Source organism: Schistocerca gregaria, chromosome 6, assembly GCF_023897955.1.
Source record: "Schistocerca gregaria isolate iqSchGreg1 chromosome 6, iqSchGreg1.2, whole genome shotgun sequence".
Lineage (NCBI taxonomy): Eukaryota > Metazoa > Arthropoda > Insecta > Orthoptera > Acrididae > Schistocerca > Schistocerca gregaria.
Window position 1 is genome coordinate 320,721,366 of NC_064925.1, and position 13,806 is coordinate 320,735,171.

General features: G+C 41.0%; 1 protein-coding gene across 9 annotated transcripts in view; it reads right to left on the reverse strand.

Annotated features, from left to right (window-relative positions):
* LOC126278998 (ral GTPase-activating protein subunit beta) overlaps positions 1 to 13,806 on the reverse strand; it is a 360,574-nt gene that overhangs the window by 36,548 nt on the left and 310,220 nt on the right. For all 9 annotated transcript variants that reach the window (XM_049979327.1, XM_049979325.1, XM_049979321.1 and 6 more), the window contains one exon: positions 2,494 to 2,679. In XM_049979327.1, coding sequence (XP_049835284.1) covers positions 2,494 to 2,679 — 186 coding nt within the window. The remainder of the gene's footprint in view (positions 1 to 2,493; positions 2,680 to 13,806) is intronic.

Below are 13,806 nucleotides of genomic sequence, written 5' to 3' on the forward strand. Positions count from 1 at the left end.
ATACTGGCAGAAGTAAAGCTGTGAGTACCGGACGTGAGTCGTGCTTCGGTAGCTCAGTTGGTAGAGCACTTGCCCGCGAAAGGCAAAGGTCCTCAGTTCGAGTCTCGGTCGGGCACACAGTTTTAATCTGCCAGGAAGTTTCATATCAGCGCACACTCCGCTGCAGAGTGAAAATCTCATTCTGGAAACATCTCCCAGGCTGTGGCTAAGCCATGTCTCCGCAATATCCTTTCTTTCAGGAGTGCTAGTTCTGCAAGTTTCGCAGAAGAGCTTCTGTAAAGTTTGGAAGGTAGGAGACGGATACTGGCAGAAGTAAAGCTGTGAGTACCGGACGTGAGTCGTGCTTCGGTAGCTCAGTTGGTAGAGCACTTGCCCGCGAAAGGCAAAGGTCCTGAGTTCGAGTCTCGGTCGGGCACACAGTTTTAATCTGCCAGGAAGTATCATAGCGGTTGCTCACCACTGAATCTTCAAGACCAAATGCCATCCATGTTCTCAACAGGTAGTGCACCACAGTATCTTGTTTCCTTCTTTTTTATTTTTAAAGTTTTTAGAACTCAGACAGTTGAATTAAGATTCTCAACACACAATTTTTCCACTAATGCATCAAATGTTGATCAGGGAAGCTTGCCCAATTAGGAAACCCTGTGTCCCCCAAACTCTCACTCAGCATTGTTAGATGTCTTACCTTAAGTATGTAGCACCAGTTATGGGACCATGTAACTTAATCATTCCAAGTTTACTATCTACATGCACTTATTTATCAAAGTTAAGAAATAATTATTGAACAAGTGTTCACTGAATAGGTGGTGAACAAGAATGACAACATATAACTGTCCATTTAAAAAAAAAAAAAAAAAAAAGATTGTTTCTAAGGTGGCTGAACAATTATGGCCAAAAAGACAATAAAGACAATCTAAGAAAGATCAAGGATTGAAACTTCCTGGCAGATTAAAACTGTGTGCCCGACCGAGACTCGAACTCGGGACCTTTACCTTTTGCGGGCAAATGCTCTACCATCTGAGCTACCGAAGCACGACTCACGCCCAGTCCTCACAGCTTTACTTCTGCCAGTATCTCGTCTCCTACCTTCCAAACTTTACAGAAGCTCTTCTGCAAACTGGCAGAAGTAAAGCTGTGAGGACCGGGCGTGAGTCATGCTTCGGTAGCTCAGATGGTAGAGCACTTGCCCGCGAAAGGCAAAGGTCCCGAGTTCGAGTCTCGGTCGGGCGCACAGTTTTAATCTGCCAGGAAGTTTCATATCAGCGCACACTCCGTTGCAGAGTGAAAATCTCATTCAAGATCAAGGATTGTTTCTAAGATGGCTGAATAATTATGTACAATAAAGACAATCTAAGAAACTGATGCCAGTGTTACCCATCTCTTCAATTTATTCAAGTTCTACCCATAAAAAGACAGAAACCCACAAAAATAATTCAGTACAGCATTTTGTCACTTGAGTACAGTAATTAGGCACTGGAGCTTTCTTATACTCTTGGATAAGTGAGGAGGAGGAGATTAGAGTTTAACGTCCCGTCGACAACGAGGTCATTAGAGACGGAGCGCAAGCTCGGGTGAGGGAAGGATGGGGAAGGAAATCGGCCGTGCCCTTTCAAAGGAACCATCCCGGTATTTGCCTGGAGCGATTTAGGGAAATCACGGAAAACCTAAATCAGGATGGCCGGAGACGGGATTGAACCGTCGTCCTCCCGAATGCGAGTCCAGTGTGCTAATTGGATAAGTGACTGACTCCCTTTTGTATCTGCGTACAAAGGCATGTAAGAAAAGAAAGAGTTTTATTTAATTGGATAAATAATTTATCAACAATTGATTGTTTTTGTTGTTATAAAAGAAAGAGTTTGGTACATCTATTTAAATACTAAACAAAAACAAAAACAATAGCTAAATTACACCTTTATTACAGAATCACTGCTACAAAACATGGTGTTTGTGACAGTACAAAAGGCGTTACAACTGTGCTGGTTGAGTGTAGCTTGAAGTGATATGTTAATATATATGTACTTATGAAAAATGACATCATTAAAGAAAAAATAGCAATGTAGAGGGATGGTACTTGGTTATAGTAGTCTGTGTCTTTAAGAGGTTTTTGTGCATCAGAGAAGAGAGAGTGCATAAGCAGGAAGTAGAGTTATTAGTACACCAAGCAATGACCAACACATCATGATTTTGGGCTGCTAGAGATTCATGTCCAGAAAACCTTATATAATTGTCTAGGAACATCACCTTTCCGAGCTGGAAAAGAATTTTGTAAGTCCTCCATAACACAGAGTGCAATCTTCTACAGAGGTATGATATAGAGGCCAAATTTCAGTTGCAGAATTAACATTGGCGATTGAACCAAAAGCTAATGAATGAATATTCGTTAAAAGACAGGAAATGTCTACTTATATGCGGAATATGGCCTTTTTTAGGCTCTAATTTTACTTTTATTCTAAACACTGTGCACATTGACAAGTTTGCTGTTAATTTACCAACCATGTCCTGAAAGTGCAGGATCTCCTGAAAAGCTACCACTTGAGTCAAATGATGGGACACTACTTCCTGCATCACTGTGTCTTGTTGGCACAACAAATGCCACCTCAGAGCTGGCATCTGCCCAGTAAAGTACATTTGTCTGGCCATCATACAGGCAACCCCCATGCTTTGAATGATGGACCTGATCTGGAAATAAAAGATAAAATAAGACAACCTTGCATAATACTGCACTGTCTCTTCAAAATAAAACCCAGAATTTAAAATCAAATCTCAGTAAAACAAGAACTATTATCTCAGACACATTTATAAATACTTTAGCAACATTATAATAAAATGCAAATATATATCACAGTACTGGCAATGGAAAAATATTAGCAAAATTTATCCTGTTGCAAAATAAAAATACTGTTTGAGTTCAGTCTTTTTATGTTGCATGGGATCTGCTGAGGCAGAGTGGCAAGGTCATGGAATAAAACACTACATATTAAGTTCCCCTTTACAACTGCCATGAATTGAAGGCATGCTTTGTTGGCACTCTACAATTCTCACAATTTTGACTGGGATAAAATGACACTGCAGTGTTCATATTTGTCATGCCTGTGTAGAACGTGCTACCAGTGTAGAAGGCGCCACATATTGAGCTACATAAAAAATCATTGCAATTAACTCATTTACTTACACATATGATGACTTCTGAAATTTCCTGTGCGTGAGACCGCACTTGTCAGATACGTCTAACTTGAAATTCTAGATTTTAACATTCAACTGTTTGTGTCATTTCCACAGTCTTTCATCGATTGCGTCAATATTTATATGTATCATGACATATTCTGATTATCTTTTTAATATCTGCGAGTGCAGCAAAAAGCTCATACTACATTGTCAATTGCAAACTTAATTTGTGCTTTTTAGAGACGTTTGGCACAATACCCTCGCTCGAAAGAAATTGTCCCCTAATTTCATCATGTACAAAAAGGTATATTTTTGAGCATTTTCTGACACTTTCAGACATATTGTCGACAATTTTCCTAAGTAACGAGTGTTATACACACCTGTTTTGTAATAAATTGGTGTTAGTGATTTACAGTCACAGTAAACATATCTTGAGACATTGGTTTTCTCTTTCAACTCAAGTGTACATTGTCTTCATTTACAGTAAATTAATGTTATCGTCAAATTTGTTAGTGACCATAACCTAAAAAAACGTTTCAAAGAAACAGTAAATTTTGTACCCAATTTCTGTTATAATAGACATCTCGTTTTGGCTCTTTATTGCTTCAGTCCTAAAAGGCTACCACTTCTGTAAATTAAAGGAGAATCGGCAAGCTCAGTTTATTTGCTTACTGTTCTATAAAATACTGTACCAGGCACAATGTAGCTACACTACCTATGCTGTTCTTGTGCAAATGATGAGTTAACTGCTGCTATACCCTGGGCAGTTGGAAGTCATTCTGACTACCTACTGTCAAGCAATTGACAGCTTGAGAGGGCATTTTAAGAGGGTATACTGAGTGGGCTACCAAGAGTTGTGTATAACAGATACCACAGGTTCCTCAAGTATTATCCTCTCATGTGGATACTATCTCTCCTGTAGGAGATAAAAGATCTATTAATGGTTCAAATGGCTCTGAGCACTATGGGACTCAACTGCTTTGGTCATTAGTCCCCTAGAACTTAGAACTACTTAAACCTAACTAACCTAAGGACATCACACACATCCATGCCCGAGGCAGGATTCGAACCTGCGACTGTAGCAGTCGCACGGTTCCGGACTGCGCGCCTAGAACCGCGAGACCACCGCGGCCGGCAAAGATCTATTAATACTCATCTACGTGACTGTTAGTGGTGTGTCAATGGTAGGCTAAGCATCCTGTGAACCAGGAAGAACTCTGCATGTTACACACCTCCACAAACAACAACAAACTGATAGTGAGCCAGTGAGTCGCTTCGTGTGTTGGGAAATGTGCTGAAGTCTTGTGTCAAGGGGAGGAAACACAAAAGGATAGGGGTTTATTAATCACTGGGAGTTCAAGCCTACGGCAAATTATGGTACCCCTTCAGGAAATGGAAGCAGAAGACGAGAAGCCATGATAATCATTTTCTGGGACAGAAAAAGGATTCTTCTTATCAAATTCTTATCGAGAGGCAAAACAGTCAACTCTGTATCACACTGTGAGACTCTCAAAAAACTCTGCAGAGCCATGGAATGCTGAATGAGGGATCTGTGGGAGGAATGTGTGAGTAGAAAACACTTTTTGAATGATGAGAAGATGAAAATCAAACTGGAGAAGTGAGTGGGAGATGCCTATGATGCTTGTTCTAAAAGCTCATCCCATGGTTTACAAACTGCATGTAATACCTATGCTACTATTTCTGTATGTTTCATTGGAATATATACATTTGTGTTTGTGTAAAAATTCTTGTAATCTTGCTTTCCATATATCCCTCATATGTTCAGTCTTTGCGGAATTCCTCAAAGCTAAGACTGAGGAACTGGATCTACCAGAGAGGTGAGGTGTGTAGTGCTACCACTATTTTTTGCTGCTACTGAGAAAAATAGTTATACTGTCTTGGCTTTTGCAAAAGGCCAAGTGAGAAAGCAAGTGCAGAGTCGGCCAACACAGCGTTGCATCAGATGCAGCAACACCACTGCCCAATTTCCACATGTGTGCCACTTCAGCAGCAAGTACCGCAATGAAGACAACACAGCAGAACAGTGGGACAAATGCAGCATCGAGAGACTGGTTACTACACATCCGAGCTGTGGACCTGTTATAGCCTAAGTAGTTGAAAGCACCAGTATAAATATCCATCCTTTCTGGCCAAAGGGATCACAGTTTGGCAGTACCAACTACAAGAGGAGGTCTATGTCTGTCATTGGGGTGACATTGCTCTGTGAGCAACCACCATGAGACTAACCATCTGGGGTTACTGACACTGTATGCCTGCACTTTCAAGGGCAAATTCCACTGCTGAGTGCTGTCTTCCTCTGTTAGAATCATGTTGAGTTTCCTTGCTTTCCAGCCTTGAGCTGCAGAACCATGCACAGATGGTAAAAAATCTGCCTCCAACTCCTCACATCTGTATTCCTGCTCAGCCGCTGGTGTCGCAGTAGGCTGCCTCCTGCTTGCACCAACACCTCAACACTCACTGTCTCCAGCACATGCCCAGTGGGGCCGTCACCACAGTTGTGCATCACTATGAGTGTTGTGGTTTGTTGCTCAATAAAATATGTGACTAAAATTGATGATTGTTTGAGCAACCAATGGTCATCATCTTGACAACAATCCACTGCATCAACTCCACCTTGCCACTGTTGAGATCATCCACCCCAGGCCTCTACACTGGACTGGAACAAGTTAACTATTTTCTGTGAATGAGGAACATCCTACCCACAATCCTTTGCACCCCTCCCATAGCTGTATTCCATTGCCCACTCAATCTATGCAATATCTTCATCTATCCTTACGTCGCATCCACTTCCATCCCCTTGCCACAAGGGTCGTATTCCTGTGGAAGACCCATGTCTGACAGCTGTCTAGTTGGGTCACCAAGACATCCTATTCCATATAGTCATGTGCTTATCCTATCCCATCAGAGGCTGGTGCACCTGTGAAAGCAGTCCGCTGAAATTTCTGTACGGCTTCTTATATTGGCCTGACCACCAACTAGCAATCCACCTGAATGAGTGGCCAAGAGCAAAATTGACCACCCATTTCGGTGGCGGCTTCACAGTTGGTGTCATCTAGATCTTTCTCCCCAACACCAGATTCACTGACCTATGCAGCTAGATATTGGTCTTGATATGTATACTCCATTATCATCCTGCCCTCAGTCTTCACTAGGCCCTGGCCAATGCCCCTCAGTACTGCCCCCAGTATCCTAACTTCACTCATCCTGCACACATACCCGTTTTCCTGTAGTTCTTTGACTCCCTCCCAATCTGCTCCTTCACATCATCATCATTGTGTGCAACAAAACTTATCAGAGCCAGTGTCAGTGTTGCATTCCTGCCCCAGGTATCTGCTAATTGTCCCTCCTGTATGCCAAAAATGTGCACCTGCTGCCTCCGTCCCAGCTGCCAGCCAGTATTCCTCAGCCATCCATTCTCTTCACAGAAGGCGAAGTTATTTTATATAGTATTTCTGGTAAGTGTATGTTACAAAGAAAGTCACTTAATTTTAACTGAGTGTCGATTCTCGTACAATAGAATAACAACTTATACTATATAATTCTGCTTTTCTGTATTGTTATGATTTAGCAGAAAGTGCAAGTGAGTTATTTGTAATTATTGTAAGACTTCAGTTTCAACTTACGGCATGATCACTTTGTGTATTCAGTTAATATATTATTTTTTTCATTTGCTTTAGTTGTTTATGGCATTACTTTGTGAACTATGTTCCTACTCGTATATCTACATCCATACTCTGCAAACCTCTCCCCCCCCCCTCCCCCCCCACCCAACCCCAATGAACTATGGACCTTGCCGTTGGTGGGGAGGCTTGCGTGCCCCAGCGATACAGATAGCCGTACCGTAGGTACAACCACAACGGAGGGGTATCTGTTGAGAGGCCAGACAAACATGTGGTTCCTGAAGAGGGGCAGCAGCCTTTTCAGTAATTGCAAGGGCAACAGTCTGGATGATTGACTGATCTGGCATTGTAACAATAACCAAAATGGCCTTGCTGTGCTGGTACTGCGAACGGCTGAAAGCAAGGGGAAACTACAGCCGTAATTTTTCCCGAGGGCATGCAGCTTTACTGTATGATTAAATGATAATGGCGTCCTCTTGGGTAAAATATTCCGGACGTAAAATAGTCCCCTATTCGGATCTCCGGGCGGGGACTACTCAAGAGGATGTCGTTATCAGGAGAAAGAAAACTGGCGTTCTATGGATCGGAGCGTGGAATGTCAGATTCCTTAATCGGGCAGGTAGGTTAGAAAATTTAAAAAGGGAAATGGACAAGTTAAAGTTAGATATAATGGGAATTAGTGAAGTTCGGTGGCAGGAGGAACAAGACCTATGGTCAGGTGACTACAGGGTTATAAACACAAAATCAAATAGGGATAATGCAGGAGTAGGTTTAATAATGAATAGGAAAATAGGACTGCAGGTAAGCTATTACAAACAGCATAGTGAACGCATTACTGTGGCCAAGATAGATACAAAGCCCACACCTACTACAGTAGTACAAGTTTATATGCCAACTAGCTCTGCAGATGACGAAGAAATTGAAGAAATGTATGATGAAATAAAATAAATTATTCAGATAGTGCAGCGTAACGAAAATTTTATAGTCATGGGTGACTGGAATTCGAGTGTAGGAAAAGGGAGAGAAGGAAACGTAGTAGGTGGATACAGATTGGAGCTAAGAAATGAAAGAGGAAGCTGCCTGGTAGAATTTTGCACAGAGCACAACTTAGTCATAGCCAACACTTGGTTTAAGAATCATGAAAGAAGGCTGTATACATGGAAGAACCCTGGAGATACTAAAAGGTATCAGATAGATTATATAATGGTATGACAGAGATTTAGGAACCAGGTTTTAAATTGTAAGACATTTCCAGGGGCAGATGTGGACTCTGACCACAATCTATTGGTTATGACCTGTAGATTAAAACTGAAGAAACTGCAAAAAGGTGGGAATTTAAGGAGATGGGACCTGGATAAACTGAAAGAAGCAGAGGTTGTAGAGTGTTTCAGGGAGAGCATAATGGAACAATTGACAGGAATGGAGGAAAGAAATACAGTAGAAGAAGAATGGGTAGCTCTGAAGGATGAAGTAGTGAAGGCAGCAGAGGATCAAGTAGGTAAAAAGACGAGAGCTAGTAGAAATCCTTGGGTAACAGAAGAAATATTGTATTTAATTGATGAAAGGAGAAAATATAAAAATGCAGTAAATGAAGCAGGCAAAAAGGAATACAAACGTCTCAAAAATGAGATCGACAGGAAGTGCAAAATGGCTAAGCAGGGATGGCTAGAGGACAAATGTCAGGATGTAGAGGCTAATCTCACTAGGGGTAAGATAGATACTGCCTACAGGAAAATTAAAGAGACCTTTAGAGAGAAGAGAGCCACTTGTATGAATATCAAGAGCTCAGATGGAAACCCAGTTCTAAGCAAAGAAGGGAAAGCAGAAAGGTGGAAGGAGTATATAGAGGGTCTATACAAGGGCGATGTACTTGAGGACAATATTATGGAAATGGAAGAGGATGTAGATGAAAATGAAATGGGAGATACGATACTGCGTGAAGAGTTTGACAGAGGACTGAAAGACCTGAGTTGAAACAAGGGCCCCGGAGTCAACAACATTCCATTGGAACTACTGACTGCCTTGGGAGAGCCAGTCCTAACAAAACTCTACCATCTGGTGAGCAAGATGTACAAAACAGGCGAAATACCCTCAGACTTCAAGAAGAATATAATAATTCCAATTCCAAAAAAAAAAACAGGTGTTGACAGATGTGAAAATTACCGAACAATCAGTTTAATAAGCCATAGCTGCAAAATACTAACACGAATTCTTTACAGACGAATGGAAAAACTAGTAGAAGCCGACCTCGGCGAAGATCAGTTTTGATTCCGTAGAAATGTTGGTACACGTGAGGCAATACTGACCTTACGACTTATCTTAGAAGAAAGATTAAGGAAAGGCAAACCTACATTTCTAGCATTTGTAGACTTAGAGAAAGCTTTTGACTATGTTGACTGGAATACTCTGTTTCAGATTCTGAAGGTTGCAGGGGTAAAATACAGGGAGCAAAAGGCTATTTACAATTTGTACAGAAACCAGATGGCAGTTATAAGAGTCGAGGGGTATGAAAGGGAAGCAGTGTTTGGGAAGGGAGTGAGACAGGGTTGTAGCCTATCTCCGATGTTATTCAATCTGTATATTGAGCAAGCAGTAAAGGAAACAAAAAAAAAAAAAAAAAAAATTCGGAGTAGGTATTAAAATCCATGGAGAAGAAATAAAAACTTTGAGGTTCGCTGATGACATTGTAATTCTGTCACAGACAGCACTGGACCTGGAAGAGCAGTTGAATGGAATGGACAGAGTCTTGAGAGGAGTATATAAGATGAACATCAACAAAAGCAAAACGAGGATAATGGAATGTAGTCGAATTAAGTCGGGTGATGCTGAAGGAATTAGATTAGGAAATGAGACACTTAAAGTAGTAAAGGAGTTTTGCTATTTGGGGAGCAAAATAACTGATGATGGTCGAAGTAGAGAGGATATAAAATGTAGACTGGCAATGGCAAGGAAAGAGTTTCTGAAGAAGAGAAATTTAATAATATCGAGTATAGATTTAAGTGTCAGGAAGTCTTTTCTGAAAGTATTTGTATGGAGTGTAGCCATGTATGGAAGTGAAACGTTTAGACAAGAAGAGAATAGAAGCTTTCGAAATGTGGTGCTACAGAAGAATGCTGAAGATAAGGTGGGTAGATCACATAACTAATGAGGAAGTATTGAATAGGATTGGGGAGAAGAGAAGTTTGTGGCACAACTTGACCAGAAGAAGGGATCGGTTGGTAGGACATGTTCTGAGGCATCGAGGGATCACCAATTTAGTATTGGAGGGCAGCGTGGAGGGTAAAATTAGTAGAGGGAGACCAAGAGATGAATACACTAAGCAGATTCAGAAGGATGTAGGTTGCAGTAGGAACTGGGAGATGAAGAAGCTTGCACAGGATAGAGTAGCATGGAGAGCTGCATCAAACCAGTCTCATGACTGAAGACCACAACAACAACAACTCTGCAAACCACTGCATGGCGGAGAGAGTACATCCCATTACAGCTCTATTTCCTGTTCCATTCACATACATTGGGAAGAATAATTGCTTAATTTCTCTGTGCATGCTGTAATTAATCTAATCTTGTCTTTGCAATTTCTGTGTGGTAGCAATACACAGGGAGTTATATTATGTTCTAGATTTATCACTTAAAGTTGGTTGCTGTAACTTCCAGAGTAGGTTTTCACTCGAAAATTTGTGTCTATCTCTGAGCATCAGCCAGTTCAGTTCTTTCAGTATCTTCATGTCTCTCTTCCATGGGTCAAACACACCTGTGACCATTCATGTTGCCATTCAATATCTCATGTCTATCGTAACTGCTGTGGGTTCCACACATTTTTACAGCATTCAAGGATGGGTTGGCGAGTGTTTTGTATGTGGTCTGTTATGTAGATTGCTTGCATTTCCTTAGTATTCCACCAATGAACCACAGTCTGCTACCTGCATCACCTACAACTGATACTATGTTATTTTTCCATTTTGTTTCTCCCTACAAACTATGACACCTATGTATTTGTTTGAACTTACCAATTAACACTGTGAATCAGTGATATTACAGCTGTAGGATACTACATTTTTTTCATATTGTGAAGTGCATAGTTTTATATTTCTAAACATTTAAAGCAGGTTGCCAGTCTTTGCACTACTCTGGACCTCTTGGACAAGGCTTCATCCATGACAAAACCTGCTGTAAGGCAGAACGCAAAGTTTTTCATTATACACTGGAGGTGACAAAAGTTACAGGAAACAGTGATATGCACATATACGGATGGTGGTAGAATCATGTACACAAGATATAAAAGGGGAGTGCATTGATGGAACTGTCATTTGTACTCAAGTGATTCATGTGAAAAGCTGTCTGATGTGATTATGGCCTCACAGTGAGAATTAACGAGCTTTGACCATGGAATGATAGCTGGAGCTAGATGCATGGGACATTCCATTTTGGGAATAGTTAGGAAATTCAATGTCCAGCAATCCACAGTGTCAAGAGTATAGAGAGAACACTAAATTTCTGGCATTACCAGACAATGCAGCGGCCAACAGCCTTTACTTAATTACCAGGGGCAGCAGCATATGCACAAGTTGTTAGTGCTAACAACAACAACAACAACAACAACAACAACAACACGGCATGAAATAACCACGGAAATCAATGTGGGACATATGACAAATGTATCCGTTAGGATAGTACTTTGAAATTTGACATTAATGGGGTATGACAGCAGACAATCAGTGTGAATGCCTTTGCTAACATTATGACATGACCTGCAGTGCCTCTCCTGGGCTCGTGACCATATCAGTTGGACTCTAGATGACTGCAAATTGTGGTCTGTTCAGATGAGTCCCAATTTCTGTTGATAAGAGGTGGTGGTAGGGTTCGAGTTTGGTACAGACCCCACAATGCCATTGGACCAAGTTGTAAACAAGGCATTCTGCAAGCTGGTAGTGGCTTCTTAATGGTGTGAGTTGTGGTCCTCTGATCCTATGATCCAACTGAACCTATCATTGACTGGAAATGGTTATGTTCGGATAATTGGAAACCATTTGCATCCATTCATAGGCTTCATATTCCCAGACAATGATGCAATTTTTATGGATGACAATGTGTCAAGTTACCGGGCCACAATTTTTTGCAATCGGTTTGAAGAACATTCTAGATAGTTTGAGCAAGGGATTTGGCCACTCAGATCGCTTTACATGAATCCCAGCGAACATTTACTGGATATAACCGAGAGGTCAGATCGTGCACAAAATCCTCCATCAGTTACACTTTCATAATTATGGACAGCTATAGAGGTAGCACACCTCATTGTTTCTGCAGGGGACTTCCAACTGCTTGTCAAGTTACTGTAATATGACGAGGTTGACGTGATATTAGGAGGTATCCCATAACTTTTGTCACCTCAGCACAAATAACTGCATCAACTGCAAAATGTCTGAGGCTATTATAAATATTTTGTGCAAGATTGTTTATATACATCATGAACATCAAAGGTTCTACCACACTTCCCTGGGGCACACCTGAAGTTACTTTTGCATCTGTGGACGACTGTCTACAGTACTTGCTGTGTCTCCTATGTACCAAAAATTGTCAGTTTAGTCAAATATGTTGCATGGTACACTATAAAGTTATACTTCTGACAGTAAGTGTAGTTGTGGTATGGAGTCAAATGCTTTTCAGAAATCGTGAAATACTGTGTTCACACAATTGATGTTTCTGGAATCCATGCTGGTTGGCAAGGAGGAAGTTAATCCATTCGAGATATATCATTAAGCATGAGCTCGGAATATGTTCTAAGATTCTATAACAAATGGGTGTTAAGTATATCAAATGGTAGTTTTGTGGTTCACTTGCACAACTCTTCTTGTAAATGGCTTCCGTGTACTGGGCACAGTTTTTTTGTGTAAGGTATCTATGGTAGATATTGTGAAAAGAGGCTAACTCAGCCATAAATTCAGTATAGAATTGATTTATTTGATTTAATGACAAAAACAACAGTAGTCTAAGCCTAGTGTTGCCTTCACTGAAACTGAGTGTATTGTACAGTTTCACTCACTGTGGTTCTGGTAAAGCAACAAGTACCCTTGAAGAGTGGTAAGAGATCCTTTAATAGTTCCTTATAAGACATGATTTCTTCAGGACTTAATGGCCTGAATATCCTGTGCCTTTTGCCCTCCAAAGCTTCACATTGGAAGATTAGGTATGGCGTAGGTTCATCCTACTCACTACATAGCCTACCTCTGGATAGGGGTTTCCTAAAGTTTCCGTGGCCATTCTTAAGTCCTTCTGTGAGTGTGACCTGTCTGCTGTTCAAGTCCAGGAGTACAGAACTTCTAGTGAAACACGGCTTTGGCATTATTAGCTAGCTATGTTTTATTTTTGTATCATAGTCCAGTATTCCACTTGCTACCTCCTGATCCAGGTATATAGTTTTGATTTTACCATTGTCTTAGTGATGATTTGGACAAGTTCCAGTCTAGCAAATGGAGTCATCGCATCTCTCCTGGCCAGTTTGTCACCTTGTTCATTGCCTCTGATTCCTGAATGACCAAGGAATGGAAAATGCTATGATCCTTGTAGCACCTTTGCAAATTCTCCTCCTCACACCCTCTTGTAATGGATTTTTAATGAAAGATGTTTTGAAGTAGCTAGAAGTTATTGGATGGTCAGCCAGCACTTCCCTGACTGTTCTACACTCACTATAATGATGTAAGATTCTGGGCATCCTAAAGGTATCCAGGCATTTCCCCTCTGCTGCTGCCTCTATTGTAACCAAAAGTTACAGTGGGGGTGTGTGAAGCATGTTCTCCATCCAAACCATGGGTGTACTGTTAATTCCTCTGGTTATGGTTAAGCAGAGCAATCTCTGCACCCTGCCAAGCTCCTTAGCAGCCACCTTCATTTTTACAATATTACACCATGCTGCAACCCCACAAATTATCATAGGTAACATTACAGTGGTGTATATCTAGTACCTATTGCTAAGCTGACCCTAGACAGTCTACATAGGAATATA